The 20,422-nt window shown below is 50.4% G+C and overlaps 1 protein-coding gene across 6 annotated transcripts in view; it reads right to left on the reverse strand.

Annotated features, from left to right (window-relative positions):
* Positions 1–1,884: 1,884 nt before the first annotated feature.
* Positions 1,885–20,422, reverse strand: part of TK2 (thymidine kinase 2) — a 33,987-nt gene continuing 15,449 nt past the window's right edge. For 5 of the 6 annotated variants that reach the window (XM_060650594.2, XM_060650592.2, XM_060650593.2 and 2 more), the window contains 4 exons: positions 10,985–11,073; positions 10,539–10,618; positions 8,029–8,109; positions 1,885–6,857 (listed from right to left, as the gene is read on the reverse strand). In XM_060650594.2, coding sequence (XP_060506577.1) covers positions 6,759–6,857; positions 8,029–8,109; positions 10,539–10,618; positions 10,985–11,073 — 349 coding nt within the window. In that variant the 3' untranslated portion in view covers positions 1,885–6,758. Of the gene's footprint in view, positions 6,858–7,542; positions 7,610–8,028; positions 8,110–10,538; positions 10,619–10,984; positions 11,074–20,422 lie in introns of all 6 variants that reach the window. The other variant, XM_078438842.1, reaches the window with a different exon arrangement.

Genomic DNA, 20,422 nt, shown 5'->3' on the forward strand with positions numbered 1-20,422 from the left:
ATCTTTTTTTGTAAATTGTCTTTCACATCTTTTCCTCGGTTTTCTATTTGGTTTTTGGTCCTTTGTCCTTCAATTTTAAAGAATTCTTCATGGATATTTAGGAATATTAGCCCTTTGTTACATATGTTGCATTTTTCTCCCAGTTTGTTAACTGTCTTTTGATTTTGTTCATGCTAGGTTTTATCACACAAGTTTTAAAATTTTTACTTAGCCAGAATGATTAACATTTGGTTGCCCCTGGATTTTGAATCATCATTGGGAAGCTTTCCCTACATCAAGGTTTTAGAGACGAATTCATCCACATTTTCTTCTGGTACTTGAATGGTTCCAATTTCTACATTTAGATCCCTAACCCCTTGGGAGTTTATATGGCATTAAAATACGGATCTTTTATCTTTTTCCAAATGGTGACCTTAGCCACCATTTTTGTTAAAAAGTCCATCTTTACCCCAATGATTTGAGATGGCATCTTTATCATGTAAATTTCTATATGTATTTACGTCTATTTCTGGGCTATTTTATTTCACTCTTCTACTTATCTATTCATGCATCAGTTCCACACCGTTTTAATGATACAGGTTTTACAGTATGTTTTACTGTCTAGTAAGGCTAGTTCTCCATCACAGTTTTTCTTTTTCCAGTGGTTTCCTGGTTATTCCTTAATGTTTGTGTTTCTATATAAAATTTAGAATAATGTGTATAATTCCATAAAATAGACTGTGGTGTTTCTACTGAGATTGTATTAAATTTGTAATTTAATTTAAGGGAGAACAGACATCTTTACGTTGAGTCCCCCTATCCAAGAATGGGATGCCTTCACATTTGTTCGTCTTATTTGGTGTCTTTGAGGAGTGCTTTAGCATATTTCTTGTATGTTTTTGTATGTATCTTGTTAAATTTATTCCAAAGTATTTAATGTTCTTTGTTACCACTGTAAATGGGCTTTTCACTACCGTTATAACCTGTTTATCATTTGCATATGCTAGTGTTGTATCCTGCTACTTCAGTAAAATTCTATAGTTGGTGTTGGTTTTATCACTGAGTCTTTGGTGTTAATTCTCTACCCCAACAGAAGGGAGTGCTGAGGCTGCAGGTGCCTTCCTGCCTTAGTGTGGGTTTTCTCAGGGATTATTTCAGGATGGGGGGTAGCTATGAGGAGCTAAACTACATGCTTCATGAGTGGAGGGAGGTGTCTGTCCTGGCCACCAGTGTGCACCTGTCAGCCAGCACAGGGCCTGGCATACGGCTGACGCAGGGCAAGTGCTGTCAAAAGACAGGGAGAGAATCGAGGCCTGCTGACAGACTGCCTGGGGACAGACTGCAAAGATGCTGAAATAATATTTGCCCCATAGCCCTGATAAACATTCCCCCCTCCAGGAAGGTACAAGAGTGTCTGGTCTCCTCTCCAGCCAACTACAGAGACGTGGAAAGGGTTTGAAGGAGCAAGAACACCTGGGGTCTGGCACCGCTCCAGACCCTCTGTGTGCATCACTCATTTAACTCACCCCTTTGTAGTCTGTGCAGCCTCTCTCCTCGTGAGGGAGAAAACAGAATCCCAGTGTCCAAAGGAGGAAGAAACAGAACCAGAGAAGCAAGGTGACCTGCCCCAGGTCTTGCAGCCAATAACCGGGGAAACTGGGATCCCAGCCCATATTCTGACCCCAAAGCCCAAGTCCCATCCACAAAGCCAAGTGGATCCCAAAAGGTAAGATTCACTGAACACTTAACTGGTCACTGTTCATTTTCCTGGGCATTTCCTAAGATGAGCCTGGAGTTGCCAACATCTACCCATCCCTGGCTACAAATAAACCTGCTCTGTGCCTTAGGGAAAGGGTGAGTGAGAGGTCACCTGAGCCCATGGGGAAAGAGGTCTGCCGGCAAATAAGCAAGAAAACCACTCGTTTATTGTGTAAGGAACTCCAGGGCCTTGCTGGTGCAAGAAGCAGTGTCATTTCTCACGGCCTGAGGAGCAGTTATGTCTCTCCCAGCTCTCCCTCTCAGGCCTCAGGATGCCAGGTGCAGACCCAGGGTCCCCACGAGAAACAGGAGCATTTATAAAAAGAAAAGAAAGGCCAGTTGGTTGCCCCATACTCTGCTATTCTAGAAAGGTCATGAGGCACTTTACAGAGGTAAAGTCCCGAAGGTCAGCCTCAACCAGGCCTGTGACCTGAACAGATACATCAAGGTGGTCCCAATTAATTGGTGAGAGCGTGTGCCCACGCCGCTCTGACGGAAAGTGCCAGTCACTGCAGCTGCTGCCATTACTCGGCCAACGAACTGCATTCCAGTCAGTTTTCCAGGAAACATCAGGTGAACTAACATTTATGGGACACTTACTGCCTACCAGGCCCTGGTCCAGACCCCTTCCATATGCCAGGTCAGTTATCCTCACAGCCCTGAGAAATGAGCAATGCTCCCATTTGATAGATATGATAACCAACACTCACAACACATTCAACCACCACCAAGATGCCAAGTTTTCTTGGAACTCTGGGATGTCCAGTCCTAGAAACTTTAAACCCAGGGAGTTCCCTGGACTCATCATCCCCGGGAATGGTGTTAGAAAACAGTCTCAGGCCCACCCCAGAACTGGATTCCACTCAATTGGAAACTCTGTGGGTGGACCTGGTAATCCATGTTTTAACATGCCCTCTGGGGATTCAGATGTACTGAACCTGGAGAACCAAGAGCTAGAGATTCCCAAAGGGCACAAAAGCCAAGAGTCATCAGCAGCTGCAGACTCCCTAAAACAGTGCTTTTCCCAATGTGTGTTCCGAGGAACCCTGGCACTTCTCGAGATTGTTAATGGATATCCCCCAAATGAGGGGTTCTACTGTCAATGAGTCTGAGAGTCCCTGGCTTACATAAGGGTGAAAAGGTGTTTTTCTCACAGGACTGCTTGAGTTTATCTAAACTAATGTATCTTGCGCATCTTAGAGAAAATACCCAGGTGGTGCTTCCCAAATTTTCTGGACTACGGAACCCTCTTTTCTCAGAACACCTGTTACTCTCTCCTACAACACCTGTGTTCCACGGACCCCAGCCTTGAAGAACAACAAGCCAAGAAATGCAGAAATTCGGGAAGAGAGCAGCAAAAGTGGATACCCACTCTGGATTCCGCAAGACTAGCTCTCTCTTAGCTTCTGTTTAATGACAGCCTTTGGCAAGCTCACTATCTTATGTAAACTAAAGGAACACAGAGTTCACTCCGCCTTCTTAGAGGAGCTGCGGGGTTGGAGTTATTAGGAAAAGAAAGCCCTGTGCCAGTGACCCTGGGGCCCTGGGTGAGTAATCCACCACCAAAGCCCAGAGGCACCAGGCGGGGTATTATTATTATTAGATTTCCAACAATGGAGGGCTGACATTTCCAAAAGCTCGTCAATTACTTTAATAACTGTAATTCTTCTGGGTGGAGAGGCCACAGGGATAAGTATTACTCATTCCACAGATATGTGAGCATTTGATGTGAGCGCCCCCATCCGGCCCCAGGGCTCTAGGAAAACAAGATGGCACAGATTCAACAGCACCCAGGGGGTGGGTAGGTTCTGGAAACGCCTTCTACCTTTTCTCAGAGTTGTACACACTTCAATCCTTCCCCAGGTCTGATGGTTGGGGGTCTGGGGGAGTCCCGGCTAAAGGTCTCCAACTGATATATCTCACAGGCAGGGACGGGTACACTTATCTAGGTAAGCAGTTCAGGTGGAAATGAAAGAGGACATTCTTTCCCAGGAACCACGGTTTAGGGAGGGCCTCCTGAGAGCCAAGCTGTGGGAGTGCATTATACTGGTGGCCTCTGCCCTTCCCGGGCTACACCCAGCGCAGGAGATGGGTCGAGCTGAGGACACTGTGGTCCCTGGCAGTGAGGGTGAGGTGATGTGAGGGCACAAAGGAGGGAGAGAGGGTGCCACAGCACTGACACCACATCTGTGGCCCAGCCTGTGGGTCCTGACTTCCTTCCTGTCTTTCCCCCACCTCTAAGGCCTCTAGAAAAAATCCTGTTAGAACCTTCTGGCTTATCTTAGTTGTGCCTTGCAAAGGTCCTCATCCACATGAGAATTAAAGTATGAATGGGGGACAGACAATATGTCCTGATGCCTTCATTAGCCAGCGTAGGAACTCTGGCACCATCTTGGACAGGGAAGTCCCTGGAGGAAGGAAGCCACAAACCAGGAAGTTGAGCTGGGAACAGAAAGCCAGAGAGAGCCCGGGATCCCATGGCCTCAGAGCCACCGTACCAGTCCTGGATCACCCACCTCTGCCCTTTTACGTGCAACAGAAATACACTTCTATGTCATTTTTTTTTTAATCACCAGGTACATGAACTATTTCTGAATGATTCTAATCATGCATTTTGCATATAAAATTAAAAATATGAAGTATAAATCAGAATTATTTCACTAAACATGCTGAGTACAAGAAGATGTATATGCTATTAAACATTTTTTTTTTTAATTACCAAGGGTCAAAGCCGCTGAGGTGGCTCTGGGGTATACTCATGCAATGCTCTACAGAACCCCGCCTCAGGGTAAGAATGGGGCAACACCAATAAATCTGGAACATCACTGCCCTGGCTTGCCCTGTCAGCAATTCAAGGAGCCAGACCCTGCCATGCCCCTCCGAGCCATTCCTGGGAGTCCCTGAGGAGTGCCTCTCTCAGCTCTAAAAACTAGGTGTCGTGCCTACCGTGTGCCATCTGCCCTTTTCCTGCCCTGCTCCATGACTCCTGATGTCACCAGCCCTGCCTGCCACATGGGGAAGGCAAGCCTCATATGTGCAAGCTGAGCACCAGCCATTTTGTGTGACATACGTGGGCTGGGAGATTTTTGCCACCTGCACTGGCCGCTGCAGGTACACGGCATCCTGTCCGTGGTGCCAGAGCAAGAGGATGGCGAGCTTTTTTGGACCCAAACCTCCCATGTTAGGAAAGATGGGGTTTAGAAAATGAAACCACATTATCCTACTGGCAAAAGGATGCTGCAGGGAGCTAAAATCACTGGCCTAGGAAGCACTCCAAAATTAACCTCAGGTTTTCAGTGAAGAATTTATTGGCTACTACAGAGCAAGATTTTATTTATTTTTTAAAATTACATTTCCCCCAAAACAGATGCTCAAATTAAGCTGTGGGGAAAACACTGGACTGTTCATCTACAAATTCCCAGAGACTTCCCTGGCCCGTCAAGATCCCCGGTAGCACAGGCTCTCGCCTCCCCTGGGCATCTAGTCAATCACTGACATTTGATTTGGGCTGAGAGGCTCATCCCCACGGGGCTGCCCCTCATCCTGCCCGCGTAGCCCAAGATTTGGTCCAGGAGTCACAGTCTTGCCCCCTTAGTGCTCCCTCTGGAACTGGACCACCAGAGCACCTGTAACCCACGCAGAGTCAGACAGCTGCACGCACAGGTGCCACACTCCCGCAGAGGCCGTGGCGAGGCCTTCCAACCTGCGTTTACACCAACCGCTGCTCAGGAGAGCTGAGGCCTGCTTCCCCAAAGCTCACAACTGGCCCTTCTCAGTGTCGACAACAGTCTTCTGATCTCCACCCACCTCCAAAATATCAGGAGTACCAGTGCTCCAAGAGCCTTTGCTTGCGAGCCCTGACCTTCTTGTCCAGACTGTCTCCTAAGAGAATGTTATTTCTCTCTGCTTCCCACTGGACTCAAGAGGCAGCTATGGCTGTGATGTATTGTTACAGCTGAGAGAAGCTAAGATATATTCTGAACCAATAAAGATGAGTTCATGCTCTATGATCCAAGGTGTCCCCTTCATGGAAAAACATTTCAAAAAGACTTAAGGCCACTCAGGCCTCTCCCACAGCCCACAGACTCTCAGTATTCCAAGGGCAAAGCTCTTCACACAGGCCATCACAAGGTAAGAGAGCTTCAGAAGCCAGGGCGCTGGTGCCCCTTGCCCCAGCTTGGCACCGGGCAAACCACCCAGGCACCAAAAGCCATGTCCCTGACATGGAATTGGCAGCAGCTCAGGCAGGCCTTTGTCACCAAGGACACCAAGCACCGTGCAGAAGTCAAAGCACGATTCTCTCCAGGACACGGAAGTCCAGATGATGAGGTGGGAAATGCCGCAGCAGCCTCATGCTGGGAAAGCACCGGACGCTGGGCTCAAGCCAAACACAGCACAATTTTGTGAAGGTCCAGGAATGCTGACTGTCCTCGAGAACTGCTCACATAATGAGAAAATGAGGATGCTGGCTCCACGCACTGCTGGCTCTCCCCACACAGACGTGAGATCTCCAGCAAGGGAAGACAGGCTCTCAGGATGACAGGCAGAGAACGTTTCAGAGTCGCCGAAAGTCTGAACTGTGCCAACTCCATCGTCACTGGCTGTGTGACCCTGGGGAGTCCCCTGGCCTCGCTGAGCTTCAACTTCCTCCCTGGGATGTAAGGGCGACTACCCCACCCTCCTGCGTGGCGGGGAAGGGTTAGGGACTCCAAACCCAGCATGAGGTCAGGAGGCTCTTCCCTTAATCAGAGGGACCCAGCAGTGGGAAACCACCAGGAGAGGCACTGGGGGAATGAATGCAAGGCTACGACCACCAAAGGGCATGACAAACCCACTGGTCCCATTTGTCATTTACCTGCAAGGACCAGAGACCCAGGATGAAGACACTGGCAAAGAGGAAGAGACCATCAGGAAAACAATGTGGCCAAATATAAAGCCCTCCCGGAAGTTGATTTTCCCAAATTGCTCCTAACAGCTAACTTGGCAGCAGTGGGCATTTTTCTGGCATGATCTTTCCTGTCCTATGAGCCATGTTTCTGATTCTTTGGAGTTAGTATGCGGTCCCGGTTTTGTTCAAAGAGTTCTAACATTTTCTTCCTGTCGTGGTCAGCCTCAATCACCTGGAAATTAAACACATGGATCACCGGGCTGCACTTGACCTCAACATCCTCCTCCCTTCACGATGAAGAGGGGGAGAGGAAGAGACAGGCAGGATGAAGCGGGAGAGGCAGAGAAGCCCAAGGTCACAGGCAGAGAAAATGGAAGCATAAAAGCAAAACAGCACCCGGTTCTAGGTCAATTCATATTCTCAACTGTGTTTTCACTTAAGCATCCACTACAGCTGTCCCTGTGGCCAGCCCACGAATGATGGGTTTTTTTTCCCCATCATGTTATATTATCCAATCATGAGGGGGAAAAAATAGATTTTACTTCTTCAAAACTCCAGCACAGTAATATCTCACTTTTCGGCAACCTCATGGCCCGCGAGCACCATGAGTAGAAGTATTTGAGAAGCCCAAACAGATGTCCCTCAGGCCATGCACCAAAGTCTGTGTGCGGCCCTCCCTTGCATCCCACGCTGTGCACGCACTCCTGACAGTCTTAGCACCCATCTGCCTGCCTCAAGAAATTCAGCAGCAGCAAATCGGAAAACGAGGGGACAGGGAAGCAGGGAAACACGGATGGGGCGGAAACGGCGACACAGTTAGAAGTGGCGTGTGTCAGCAGGAGAAAAGGGGGCGGCTATACAAAGCCAACGCGGGAGCTCAAACACGTGAGTGGTGTGGGGCAAACAGTCCTACACACCTCAGCACCTCCTAAGGGCATCGCTGGGTAACAGCCCAGGACAGCAAGTGGTGCTCCTCCAGACGCCCTGGGTCACCAAGAAAGGGGGCAGTGAGGCTCTGCGCCTGCTATCCACTGAAGAAGGGACGGCTGCATCGCAAAGACCACCAGCTCGAGTGCTTAAAGCCAAAATGCACGTCTAGAGGCTTCAGCCATGGGGGACACTCCTTCCCTGGTGAGGCTGGATAAGTGAGATGCTACTGTGGCCACCGGTGTAATGACACTGGGACAGGTCACCTTCTCTCAGGACTGTCAGCAACTAACTCTGAGACTCAGTCCAGAATGGGGACCGGGCCAGAGAAAGAGCCGTTTCCACCCTCCCTGCTTCCTCCTTCTCGATCCTCCAGCTATGAAGGAACTCGGGCTTCCCCAGACTACAGAGTGGCTGACATTCCCTGGGTCACTCCTCCTTCTAGAAAAGTCTCCTGCCCTGCCAGGGGAACTTACCAGAACAGGGGCTGCCACAGGGAAAAGGCCTCCTTTGAAGAGCCACTCCTCATAGAGGCGGTGAAGAGCATCCAAGTATTCCTGCCAGGAAACACACACACGCAGACACACACAGACACAGGCTGTCAGGAGCAGGGAGGGGGACAAACCTCTCCACCAAGGGTCTTAGGCAGGGGGGTGAATGTTGATGACCACAGGGCAGTGGCTTGGACAAAGGAGCCTACAACCGCTGACCTGGTCCAGGCGGACAGCAGTAAATGCAGCGGCTCCCTCTGCCAGCCAGCCCGGGCAGGGCAACAGTCAGAGGCTTCACTAGGGCCATGGGCTCCACCCCTCCCTGCTCCACTGGTGCCTTACGCACACCCTCCCCCCTCGCTTCTCACACTTCCTGCCACTTCTCCAGCAGCAGGGCCATCAGCTCCTTCATGGTGGAGCCCACAGCTGCCCTGCAGCTGGACAGCCCAGCCCTGGGCAGCCTCTGACCCCTCCACTCTGACCTTCCCTCCAAGAGGACAATGACCCTCACTGGCCTAGGGAATCCCATTCCTGCTGCCCCTACTCCCTAGATGACTTACAACCTGTGGACCCTCTAGACCATGAAGACCAATTTCATTTAAAAATTTTTTAATGTTTATTTATTTTTGACAGAGAGAGAGAGACACAGAGCATGAGCAAGGGAGGGGCAGAGAGAGAGGGAGACACAGAATCTGAAGCAGGCTCCAGGCTCTGAGCTGTCAGCACAGAGCCCGACACAGGGCTCGAACTCACAGACTGCAAGATCATGACCTAAGCCCAAGTCGGACGCTCAACCGACTGAGCCACCCAGGTGCCCCATGAAGACCAACTTCAGAAAGCCCCACGAGGTGGAACCCAACGGAAAAGAGGCCCGGACATGCCCCTAAGCCATTAGTGCCTCTGCACAGGCAGGACTGGACAGCACACACTTCCACACGCACAGGCCAAGGTGCTTTGGCTGCCCGTGACCACCTCCCCAAGCAGCAATTTACTGCCAGCCCGGAAGTTCTTACAGAAACCGCACTGACAGCTTTTCATCCCACTGAGTTCTCCCTTGGCAACAACAGGTTTGTCCTATAGGCCACGTCAGAAATGTTAGGATAATGGCTTGGCTAATGGCTTAGAGGGACTCCAGACTTGTCATTTCTTCAGAACATCTGTGTCACTGCACAGAGTGGCCATGCCCTACCTTGGCATGGCCCAGCCCCACCCCACTGCACCCTTCACTCCTGTCTCTGGATTTCAAAGGAGCTGCCTAGAGAGAGGCCCATGCCTTCACGGCTGGAATCAACCTTTCTGGTGTCCAAGGAAAACAAGGCTAGGCAGGCCTCAGGAGCAGGACAGGTCTTCCAGGGCCCCAAGTCCAGCCCATCCTGAGCTCAGACCCCCATGACACCCCAGTAAATGCCTGCCAGCCTCTGTCTGTGTACCACCAGAGGCATTCGTGTAGGGCACTCAGTTCAGTACTAACTGAGCAACTCCTAGGTGCCAAGTCCTGGGAAACATGCTGGGGATGCAAAGGGAATAAGATCTAATCTTAAAAAGCTCACATTTTGATGATAGATGGGGAACAAACATACAAATAGTTTCAGTATGCTTGTCCTTAGGGCTGTGATCATAATACACCCAGAGGCTAGAGGAGCACAATGGAGGGAAGGTCAGGGAAGGCCTCCTGGAGAAAGTGACATCTGAGCTGAACTTGGAAGGCAAAAGAAACCACCATACAAAGGCACATTTATGTAACTACATGGTGAGTGTGTGTGTGTGTGTGTGTGTGTGTGTGTGTGTAGCCACAACTAGTCTCTATGGCCAGAGCATGAAAAGCAGGAAGTGGAGGGAGATAACACCAATCGGGCAGTGGGGACTTCAGCCTAGACAGCGGCAAGGCACTGAGGGCTTATGGCTGGGAAACTGCATGAATGGCATTCTATACTGGACACATCACCCAAGCAGCAATGTGGAGACCAGATTTTGGAGGGAACGTGTGGAGTGAAGGACCAGGACAAGGAGGGCAGTCCAATGGCTACAACAGTCCTGACTACAGTCCATGTGGCCCTGAGCCAGGACCCAGAGGGCAAGATGCTGGGCAAGTCGTAGAGAAGGCCACCGCCAAGCCCAGCACTGCACTAAGCACTGGGGATGCAGAGCAGGTGGGAGGGCACGTTCTAGCGAGGACCCAGAGCTGGGCGCAGAGGCAGGTCACCTGCAGGAGGTAGTCAGGACGAGCCCTGGGGGCACCTGGACAGGGAGTGGAGAAGGGACGCCTCTGAGCACAGAGGGCGCCAAGCAATGAGTCCTGAGCCACAGGAAGTGAGGTCGGTCTGGACTTTGCACAGGGTCTCCAGCCACAGAGGAAGTCAGAGTTTACCCTCCTGCACGCTCAGTTCCCGTTTCTTCCTCTGTGACAACAGCACAGTGACCTCACAGAGGGAAGGCCAGGCTGCAATGGACATGGTTTCCCGGTCATTTTGAAGCAGGTTAAAGAGGGCTCTTACCAGGGAAATGACTGTCTCCTCCTCCCTGCATCTCATCTGTAACCTCTGATAACAGGTCTCAGGGGTGGTCCGGAGATAAACTGAAATTTAAAAAAAATCATACATGGTTCTAATTGCTCTGGTTCATGGCTTGGAAGTCAAAGCCGAGGGGAGGGGGAAGGAAGGTGTGTGGGCAAGACGTGGAGAGAAACATCCGCCAGCAGCTCTGAGCAGAAGACACAGACCACAGCCAGCTCACAGCCCAACCGCTCACCAGCTGTGTGGCCTGACAGGCATCTTGACCCTCATCCCAACTTTAATTTTCCTTCCATGTCACCAGCCCCACAGGGTTGTTCTGAGGGTGAATGAGCTTCCATGCATACACAAAGCTTAGCACAGGGTCTGGCACAGTGGGTCCAGCCAAGCGCGTCCTCACTGGGGGAGGAAGGTCGGGAGGGGCCTCTCACCTATCAAATCAATGGACACGTCGATGTTCCTCACAATCCAATCAAACCATTCTGCCAGAATCACATAGTCCACTTCAGGCATCTTCCCACTATAATGAGAGTTATTAGGGTTTTATTCATCAGAAGGACCTGTGGATGGCTTCCGTATAAAGGGCATGACCCAGGGCACAATGGTATAGCGCGATCCATGTGATACTGGGCCCGAAACACCTTGGACCCTCCACCGCTGGGGGACAGCTTATGGTCTAATGCAGCAAGAGTCATGGAACTGTTCGATGGGAGAGCTCATTTGGGATCTGAACTACGGGCAGAGAAAGGGACTCTGAAGCCTGTCCCCAGAGAACAGGGATGGCACTCAGTTTGGAAGGTGGAGCAGCGAATCAATTCCACCTCTAGAAGTTTCTTTCGTGGAAATAATCATGGATGTCCACCACAGCACCCCCTAAAACAATGAAAAGCGAAACCTTGGTCCGTTGACAGAACAGCAAACCATGCAGTGACTGAAAGACAACATTGTAAAATAATACTTAATGACATGGAAAATGCTCACAATCGAATGTTCCATGAGAACAGCAGGACAAAAAACTATATAGTATGACCCAACTGTATTTTCACAAGAATCCGTTCACACATTATGAAAAAAGACTGTGAAGAAAAACAGCAAAATGCATACAGTGCTTTTTTTTCTGAGCTGTGGGACCAGAGGGGACTGTGTTTTCTTTCTACCTTTCTGTATTTTCCAAAATCAGCAACATATTCGTTCTCAAATCAAGGGTTGGGTGGAGGGGAAATAACTACATATTTAAAATGTGAACTGAAAAAGGAAGGAAGGAAGGAAGAATTCAAGACAACAGTCTGAGCATCCACGAGGCCTGGCGTCTCTCCCCGGCTCCAGCGGGTTTCCCGCGCCCCAAGAGGAAACCAACGGGAAGAGACAGAGGAATGGCAGCTAGAGGGCACAGGCCTGTCAAAGGCCAGGTGATCTGCCAAGGCCCAGGAGGGGAATTCTCCCTTGTAACACCCCACCTACCATCTTGGATCCACTCAGAACAGGGTCTGGAAGGACTGGCTACAGGAAAATGGTCGTGCCTGGGCCCCAGGGTGCACAGGGGGCTTCTCGTTGCCCATGAACGGTGGGGGTAAGAGAAGAGCCCAGTGGAAGGGTGGTCTAGAGCTGGCCCCTGCCAGGCGCTGTGAATGGACTCCCACCTGATGGGGAAGAGGGATGCAGGGATGGGCATGGACAGAGATAAGAACTCAGACAGTTGGAGGGGGGGGGTGCTCTGGGGGACGAAGGGCACAAGCAGCCCTGCCTGGGGCCCAAACGACAGGGCATGGCACAAACTGGACAGGGACACTGCCCCTAGTCCCTGAGACACCATGATATCTTCAGGGGAGAACAGCTAGCTGTGCCTGGGGCGAGCAGCAGGAAAGTGTACGGTGCCTGAGAGAACAGTGGGGGCAGAGGGGCAGCTGCCGGTGCCCTAGGTCTTCAGGCATCAGATCTCAGCCAGGAGACCTGATTAACATGCGAGGGCTCTTGGAATGAGTGGGTGGAGGAGGGTGGTTGGAAGAAGTCCCACAACACTGCAGAGAGGACCCGAGCCAATGCAATCCAGGAACTAAAGGTAACAACTTTGTGACCACAGGCTGGTATGGTGTGAGGACAGGTGGCTGTCTCTTCTCTTATGTCCTTATAGCCCATTATTGGGGTGCCTGGGTGGCTCAGTCGGTTAAGCATCCGACTTCAGCTTGGGTCATGATCTCACCACCTGTGAGTTCAAGTCCCACATCAAGCTCTGTGCTGACAGCTCAGAGCCTGGAGCCTGCTTCAGACTCTGTGTCTCCCTCTTCCTCTGCCCCTCCCCTGCTCATGCTCTGTCTCCCTCAAAATTAAGTAAACATTTAAAAAACAAACAAAAATGAACTACTGGGACCTCATCAAAATAAAAAGCTTCTGCACAGCGAAGGAAACAATCAGCAAAACTAAAAGGCAACCGATGGAATGGGAAAAGATATTTGCAAATGACATATCAGATAAAGAGTTAGTATCCAAAGTCTATAAAGAACTTATCAAACTCAACACCCAAAAAAACAAATAATCCAGGGAAGAAATGGGCAAAAGTCATGAGTAGACACTTCTCCAAAGAAGACACCCAGATGGCCAACCAACACATGAGAAAATGCTTAACATCACTCATCATCAGGGAAATACAAATCAAAACCACAATGAGATACCACCTCACACCTGTCAGAATGGCTAACATGAACAACTCAGGCAACCACAGATGTTGGCGTGGATGTGGAGAAAGAGGATCTCTTTTGCATTGTTGGTGGGAATGCAAGCTGGTGCAGCCACTCTGGAAAACAGTATGGAGGTTCCTCAAAAAATTAAAAATAGAACTAGCCTATGACCCAGCAATTGCACTACTAGGCATTTATCCAAGGGATACAGGTGTGCTGTTTCAAAGGGGAACATGCACCCCCATGTTTATAGCAGCACTATCAACAATAGCCAAAGTATGGGAAGAGCCCAAATGTCCATCGATGGATGAATGGATAAAGAAGATGCGGTATATGTATACAATGGAGTATTACTCGGCAATCAAAAAGAATCAAATCTTGCCATTTGCAACTACGTGGATGGGACTGGAGGGTATTATGCTAAGTGAAATTAGTCAGAGAAAGACAAAAATCATATGACTTCACTCACATGAGGACTTTAAGAGACAAAACAGATGAACATAAGGGAAGGAAAGCAAAAATAATATCAAAACAGGGAGGGGGACAAAACAGAAGAGACTCATAAATATGGAGAACAAACTGAGGGTTACTGGAGGGGTTGTGGGAGGGGGTATGGGCTAAATGGGTAAGGGACACTAAGGAATCTACTCCTGAAATCATTGTTGCACTATATACTAACTAATTTGGACGTAAATTTGAAAAAACAAAAAATAAAATTAAAAAATAAAATTAAAAATAAAAAACATTAAAAAAAACTTAAAAAAAAAAAGTAGCCCATTATTTATTCAGGCCTGAGTGTTCCAGGGAAACCTGACCCCACCCCAAGCTTCTGGGGAGGCCCAGCTGGTCTAAGGGAAGTACTGTCCTCTCACAAGCTGCACTAATCAGTACAAGGCATCCCCTGGCCACACCGGCCCAGCCTGGGCCAGTGAGACATGAGGGAGGCCTGCAGGGGTTGATAGAAACCATGCTTTCTCACACTCAGAGGAAAGCCACTGGCAAGACACCTACTCTGGCTAGCAAGTGAGAAACCTGGTTCTGCCACAGCCATTTTGTCACCATGGAGGAATCATATTGAGGATATGAACGAGACACAAGAGTAGGAAAACAAGGCTGGAGCTCCTGAATGAAACCAACCCTGCCTGCCATTAAGATAACCACTAATGACCTCATCCTTCGGGGTACTTGGAGCTGGGTTTCAGTTAGTCGCAGCTCAGAGTATCTGATTTCAGGAAACCAAACCACTCTCTCTTCATGTGTTTTCCTTCACTGGGAAACAAAGTTTCGTTGTCCAGAACAAAACTGACTCTGAGGGAATGAGGGTTTCCCGAATGCAAGCTGCTAATCGGCCCCTCCCCTTCTCCACTAAAACGCAGACCAAATAGCCTGAAGGCACAGAACAGACTAGCAACCTAGGGCTGTGGACTAGTGAGCAGGGCCAGAGGCAGAACTGCCCAGTGCCTCCCAAGTCACTGATGCTTGCTGGACAGTCAGGTGTCATACTTTGCCCTGCAGAACTTCACATGTGTCTGCAAGGCTCAAGGCAGATTTTGCCAAATCCCAGAGCTGGGAAGATCCCGGAAGCTGGAACTGCTGAATTGAGTCACCATGCAGAACACATGCAGCACAGTGTTAACTGAAAAACCAGACCAACACTACCAGAAAAAAGGGTCACGATGTGCATGGAAGGACGCAGAGACATGGGGATGGGGCTCACATCTGCGGGGGTCTCTGGAGCCTGCCTGAGAGCCACTATTCCCCTGGAAATCAGTTCCAGATGATCTCAGGACACTTCCTGAGGGGCACAGGGGCCTCCTGGTCCCACCCCAACCCAGCCCAAACTGGCAGCTTCCCCCACAGACAGGAAGAAGGATATCCCTTTCCAGCGCTCTCCTGGAGAGGTCCTCCCTGGCGGCAGCCTCCCTGCCAGCCGGGTTGGCAGGAAGACCTCCAGGAAACCCTTCCGAGATTGCTGGGAGCACTGTGCTAGGGGGTCCAGGACAACCTGTCACTGGCTAAGCTGAGTGAGGAAACGGAGGCCTGGTTTCCGTGACTCTGAGGAATGTCAGAGAGCAGGTGCTGCTTTATCCATATTCGCAGTTTTCCTCCTAGAAATTCTGCCTGGCTCCTCCTGTGTCTGCCTCTAGATTGGGGCACCCAGCACCACCAATAAGCCACTGTTTTAATTTTTTTTTAATTTTTTAAAAAACGTTTATTTATTTTTGAAGGAGAGAGACAGACAGACAGAGCATGAGTGGGGCAGGGGCAGAGAGAAGGAGACACAGAATCCAAAGCAGGCTCCAGGTTCTGAGGTGTTAGCACAGAGCACGAGGTGAGGCTCAAATTCACGAACTGCAAGATCATGACCTGAGCCAAAGTCAGACACTTAACCGACTAAGCCCCCAAGCCACTGCTTTTATTTCCACAGAACACACAGTGGGTGGCGCCTCTCTACAGAAAATTCAACCACTTGACTCCCCAACAGTGGAATGGGTGGACTGAGAGGGTTTCGTGGTGCCATCCCCTTACCCAGGGTGGCAAAACCGAGGTCTTGGATCCACACAAATCCTGCTGGCTGTTTTGCTTGGCACAGTTTGCTGCTATCTTCCTCCTGAGGCCCTCAGAGGCCCCAGTTTGCACAGCACAGGCTGGAACAGAAACCTCTCATTCATATGCCAGTCTCCCTGTATACATGATTGTCTCTTGTTTTCACAAGACCTTATATGATCAATTTTAGTCCCAAATTTGCAGATGAGGAAAACTGAGGCCCAGAGCAGTGAAACACACCTCAGTCTGAGCAGGAATTAAAGCCTGGCTCTCTGTGGCCCCAAAACTCACATGCTCTGCATTACATCACTTGCCCTTCCTGTCTGTCAAGTGAGGGGGCTGTTCTGGACACTCCTGTGTCTCTGTGGCCGCAGCTGGAGGAAAGGCACGGCTCTCAGAGTCAAGACCCAGGCCTAAGTCCCCCTTTGGACCAGAGCAGGGGAAGAGTCCCAGCCCCTAGGCCAGCTAGGGAGGTAGGAGGGCCTGCTTACTGTTCCAAATGCAGGGTGTTCATCAATGTCCCTGATCTGCAACCCCAGGCGAGTCAGCTGTCACTTCTCCAGTTGGGCCCCACTCAGTTCCCCTACTTGTGTTCTTCGAAAATGCCAACCAATCTAGTAAAACCTTGGCATTCAATTATTCAGCCCACAAGGTTTGGGCCACACAATTGCCTGCGTGGCCACTTTAGCTACATGAGTCCTTCTCACCACCTTCAGCTTTTCACTTCAGCGTGGTGCCCAGGCCTCACAAGTGCCTGGTTGTTAAGGAGGCTATGTAACTGGAATCTTCCTCTTCAGCAATTAACACCATGCTCTCACACCCCTAGCAGCATAATTGCACTCATATCCTGCCTGCCCCAAACTCGCTGCAATGGGGGGGGGGGGGGGGGGGCAGAAGAGGCAGGTCTCTCCCTAGGAGAGCTCCTTACTTGTTCAAGGTCCAAAAGGCAAGGATACCTTTAAGAAATTTTGCTTTGGGGGATGCAGAATGCCAGTACGTGGCCTGGCGTACTCCCTTCCACCCAGCCCCCCTCCCCAAGGTTGCAATGGCTTTTAAGAAAGAGAAAAGGTTCAACCCCAACACCAAAGGGGCAGCAGCAACTTGTACCCGTCCCCATCAGGACGCATCAGGAAGCTTTTTCCTGGAGCACCTGAGGATGGAGGGAGGCATGAGCTGAGCCAGGAGCTGACTCTCTACACGTGCCATGCTGGGGTTCCCAGTACCCAGCCGAACTCCCCACAGGTGGGAACTGAAACATCCTATTATAGGCGAGGGCAAAGGATCCAGCCAAACTCGGGTGTATGTAGCATACATTTGGTTTAGGCTCAAAAGGACAGTAATCCGTATTTGTGGGGAGCAGAAAACTCTCAAAACATCTCCTTTCTCAGTAACACTTCACTGTGGCTGACCCACTACATCAAGGAAAGCTGGGGTTGGAAGGAGAGCGACCGAGAAGAAAGCCCACATTCCACGCTACCTTGCTCTCATCACCTCGTTAGCTCCGGCTACAAACACTCCAATGTGCCTCCACACAGAAAACCTTTGGCCTATGGCTGCACCTGGCTGCACCTTTCCTGGCCCAGGAATAAACTTGGAGACCCTTAAAACAAAGAAAACACAACAAAACCCCCAACAACTAAAACTTGAAACAACAAATGTGAAATGGACAAACAGCAAGGAATGCAGGAAACAGGACCCCCAGCCCCTGCACTGAAGAACTTTCACCAGGGTGGACTGCCTGCCCCCAAGAAAGCCTGCAGGACTGGGCTCTTACTCTCCTGACCCCAAGGAAGCCACAGGAACAAAACTCTCGAGGAAAAGGGCTGGGCACTACAGCGGAGAGTTCTTTGCAGGCTGGCTGCAGGCTTCTTCTAAAGCCTTATGCCTCCAAGCGTGCTCCTCCCAGGATGGTGGCCACCTAGGGTGCTTGTTAGAAATTCAGGTTCTCAGGCCCCACCCTGGACTCAGCAAAGCAGCATCTACATGTTAACAAGATGTACGGTGATCTCTGGGAGAAGCCCACCATAAGGCCTGGGTGGAAAGAGGCAGAGGCCTGACTTGCCTAAGTAGACTCCTCAGGGCCTCCAGCCAGTCTGAAGCCTCTGGCCTTAAGGAGAAAAATCTCCATGCCTCCCACAGCTCCCTCATAATTGCTCCCCACACAGCAGGGCACAGGGCAGCTCCCGCTGCTCAGTCACCCGCCTGGTCAGGAAGGAGCATGGGTCTTCTGAGCCCATCTCAGTTCCTACTCTGCCAAACAGGGTCCACAGTACCTATACCACAGGGCTGCCCTGAGGACTCAAAGAGGAGTATGAAGAACCAGACAATAAATGTGGCTCCTGGCCTGCCCTTCAACCACTTGAGCAAACGCCCTCATTTCCAGGGAACACAGATAACCTGGTCCGGGTCACAGCTGAATCACCCGTACTGTGGAGGTCCTACTCAGAGCCCCTCTCCTTGAGTTCCCCACCTCCAGAATCTGGGGACTCTAGGGTACGTGGCTGAGGGAGGAGGTACTCCAAACCACATGCTCAATATAGTGTTTGTTACAGATACAAACAGAAGAACACATTATAGAGCAGAATGCAAAATCCACGTGAATTTTTAAGATAAAAGAGGGGACTTCAAAGCAACTTCTGGTTTGTTAGTGGGCTTCTTTGGGCTATATGGTCTGGGAGGGCAAGTGGGGAAGCAGCCACCTGTGTGAGCATTCCTCCGCCTCTGGGAGGCTTCAGTCAAAGGGTTTGAGGAGCACCACCTTCTCCGATCTCCCTGAAACCGAAGTGGCAGATGGCCTCACCCCCCCGTAGGCTGCCACACTGTTCCCAGCAGCCTCTGGAGTGCCCAATGCCATGCACCAACCAACAACTTTTAGACTGAATCAAGTGATACCAGCAACCAGTCTTGAGGTTCCAACCAGGTCTTCAGGGGAACCCACGTTCTCTGAAGGCTGTATGAACTTGAAACAATTAGATCCCGAGAACAGAAACATGGACACAGTAAATTTCTCCTGTGGTTCACTGTCCCACCGAAATCCTAACCACAGATGCCAGGCATTCTGGGAGGGCCAGGGGAGGGATAAAAATGAAGCTAACAGGGCAGGAAAAGAATTTTAAAAAAACAAAACTAAAAGCTATGGTCTTTTCCTACATTACCCACAAAACAGCCCAGGGCAAGGCCCACATTTTCTGGACCTATGACCTCAACCACAGCCGCAGAGATTAGGAAATCAGACCCACCCATCAGAAGTGCTGGAATGAACAACTATGGGCATGAGTAACCAAAGCCCATGACATCAGCTAAAACCACCTGCTGGGACAGGCAGAGACAATGGCTCCTGGGGAAACTCACTAGGCCTTGCAGCCTGCAGGTAGGGGCTGGGGGGGTTAACTGGCAAATTTGGCAAAGATCAGGGTAGACAAGGACCTACATAAGAGGCACAAACCCTAAACTAGGCAACTGTTCCATAGGCTCTCTAGATGGACGACAGGACTTAGAGATAAGAAAAGGCTCAGGGAGGTTTAGGAACTCAGCTGTGCGCACAAAGACAGCAAATTCCAGAGCCAGGATGGGATGCAGGTACCCCGAACTCCGCACCTCACTCTCTCCCCTGGGCCTCCGGTCATTCCATTCCAGGTTACCCACTTCAAAAAGAGCCACTGGCTGCCACACAGAAATGGCCAAGCTGACAACAATTACAAAACAGAGAGCCTCGTCAGGTGAAGTCCCACCCTGCTGCCCAGGGTCCACATGTCAGAGCAATAAACAAACACCAGCAGGGCTTCTCTATTCTTTCTCTTCTCTCCTCTACCTGTCCTCCCTCTGGCTAAGGCACTGATGAGCAGGGAGCAAAGGAAAGTGTAGTGGACACCTGGGCTCCACTGAAACCCCAGGCAGCTGGGGGAGGATGGGGCTCTAGCATCAGGACCACTCCTGCTGGAAGGCTGGGGGAAAAAGCCATAGTCATGACTTGCCCTGGCTGCTATCCTGACTCATGGCAGGAGTCTAATGCTCGGAATGGATGGGAGCAGAAGCTGTTGTTTTGGGGGCCACACAGGCAGACGGGCACAATACACACCAGCTCGGGACCAATAGAGAAGCCTTTTTAGTGGTCCCCTCAAAGGAGAAGATGTGAAACAGCTGGGGCCAGAGCCTGCGAAATGTGCCAGGCAGGAGACCCAAGAATGGCTGCAAGTCCCATTGCCCAGCAAGAGCTCACGATATGGCCCAGGTGCCAGCCTCACGCTGTGTGCATGCTAGGCAAGTACACCTGCCACAGGGCCCAAGGAGCTTATGGTCCAGCTGGTGGGGGTGGGCAGGGGAACCACAACAGACAACTGAACAAATACACATAGACAAAATTGAACCATGTGTAACTGCCATTTTGTGGGTCAAATTTGGTCAAAATTAATAACTTCAAACAGTTCAACCTGATCAGAAGTTGTCTCACACATTATGAAGGAAGCCCAACAGCAGTAATTAAAAATAAGAAAGAAGTCCGACCCATCCAGACAGGGTGGTTGGGGAGGGATGGGAGAGGTGACACTTAGGACAGTTGCAGAGGAGAAGAACGGGGGAGCCAGCATGTAGAGCCAGCACACAGGCCAAAGCCTGCAGCCCATCTCCCTAAGATCCCTAAAATGAGCA

The sequence above is a fragment of the Panthera onca genome, chromosome E2 (assembly GCF_046562875.1).
Source record: "Panthera onca isolate mPanOnc1 chromosome E2, mPanOnc1 haplotype 2, whole genome shotgun sequence".
In the NCBI taxonomy this organism is placed as follows: domain Eukaryota; kingdom Metazoa; phylum Chordata; class Mammalia; order Carnivora; family Felidae; genus Panthera; species Panthera onca.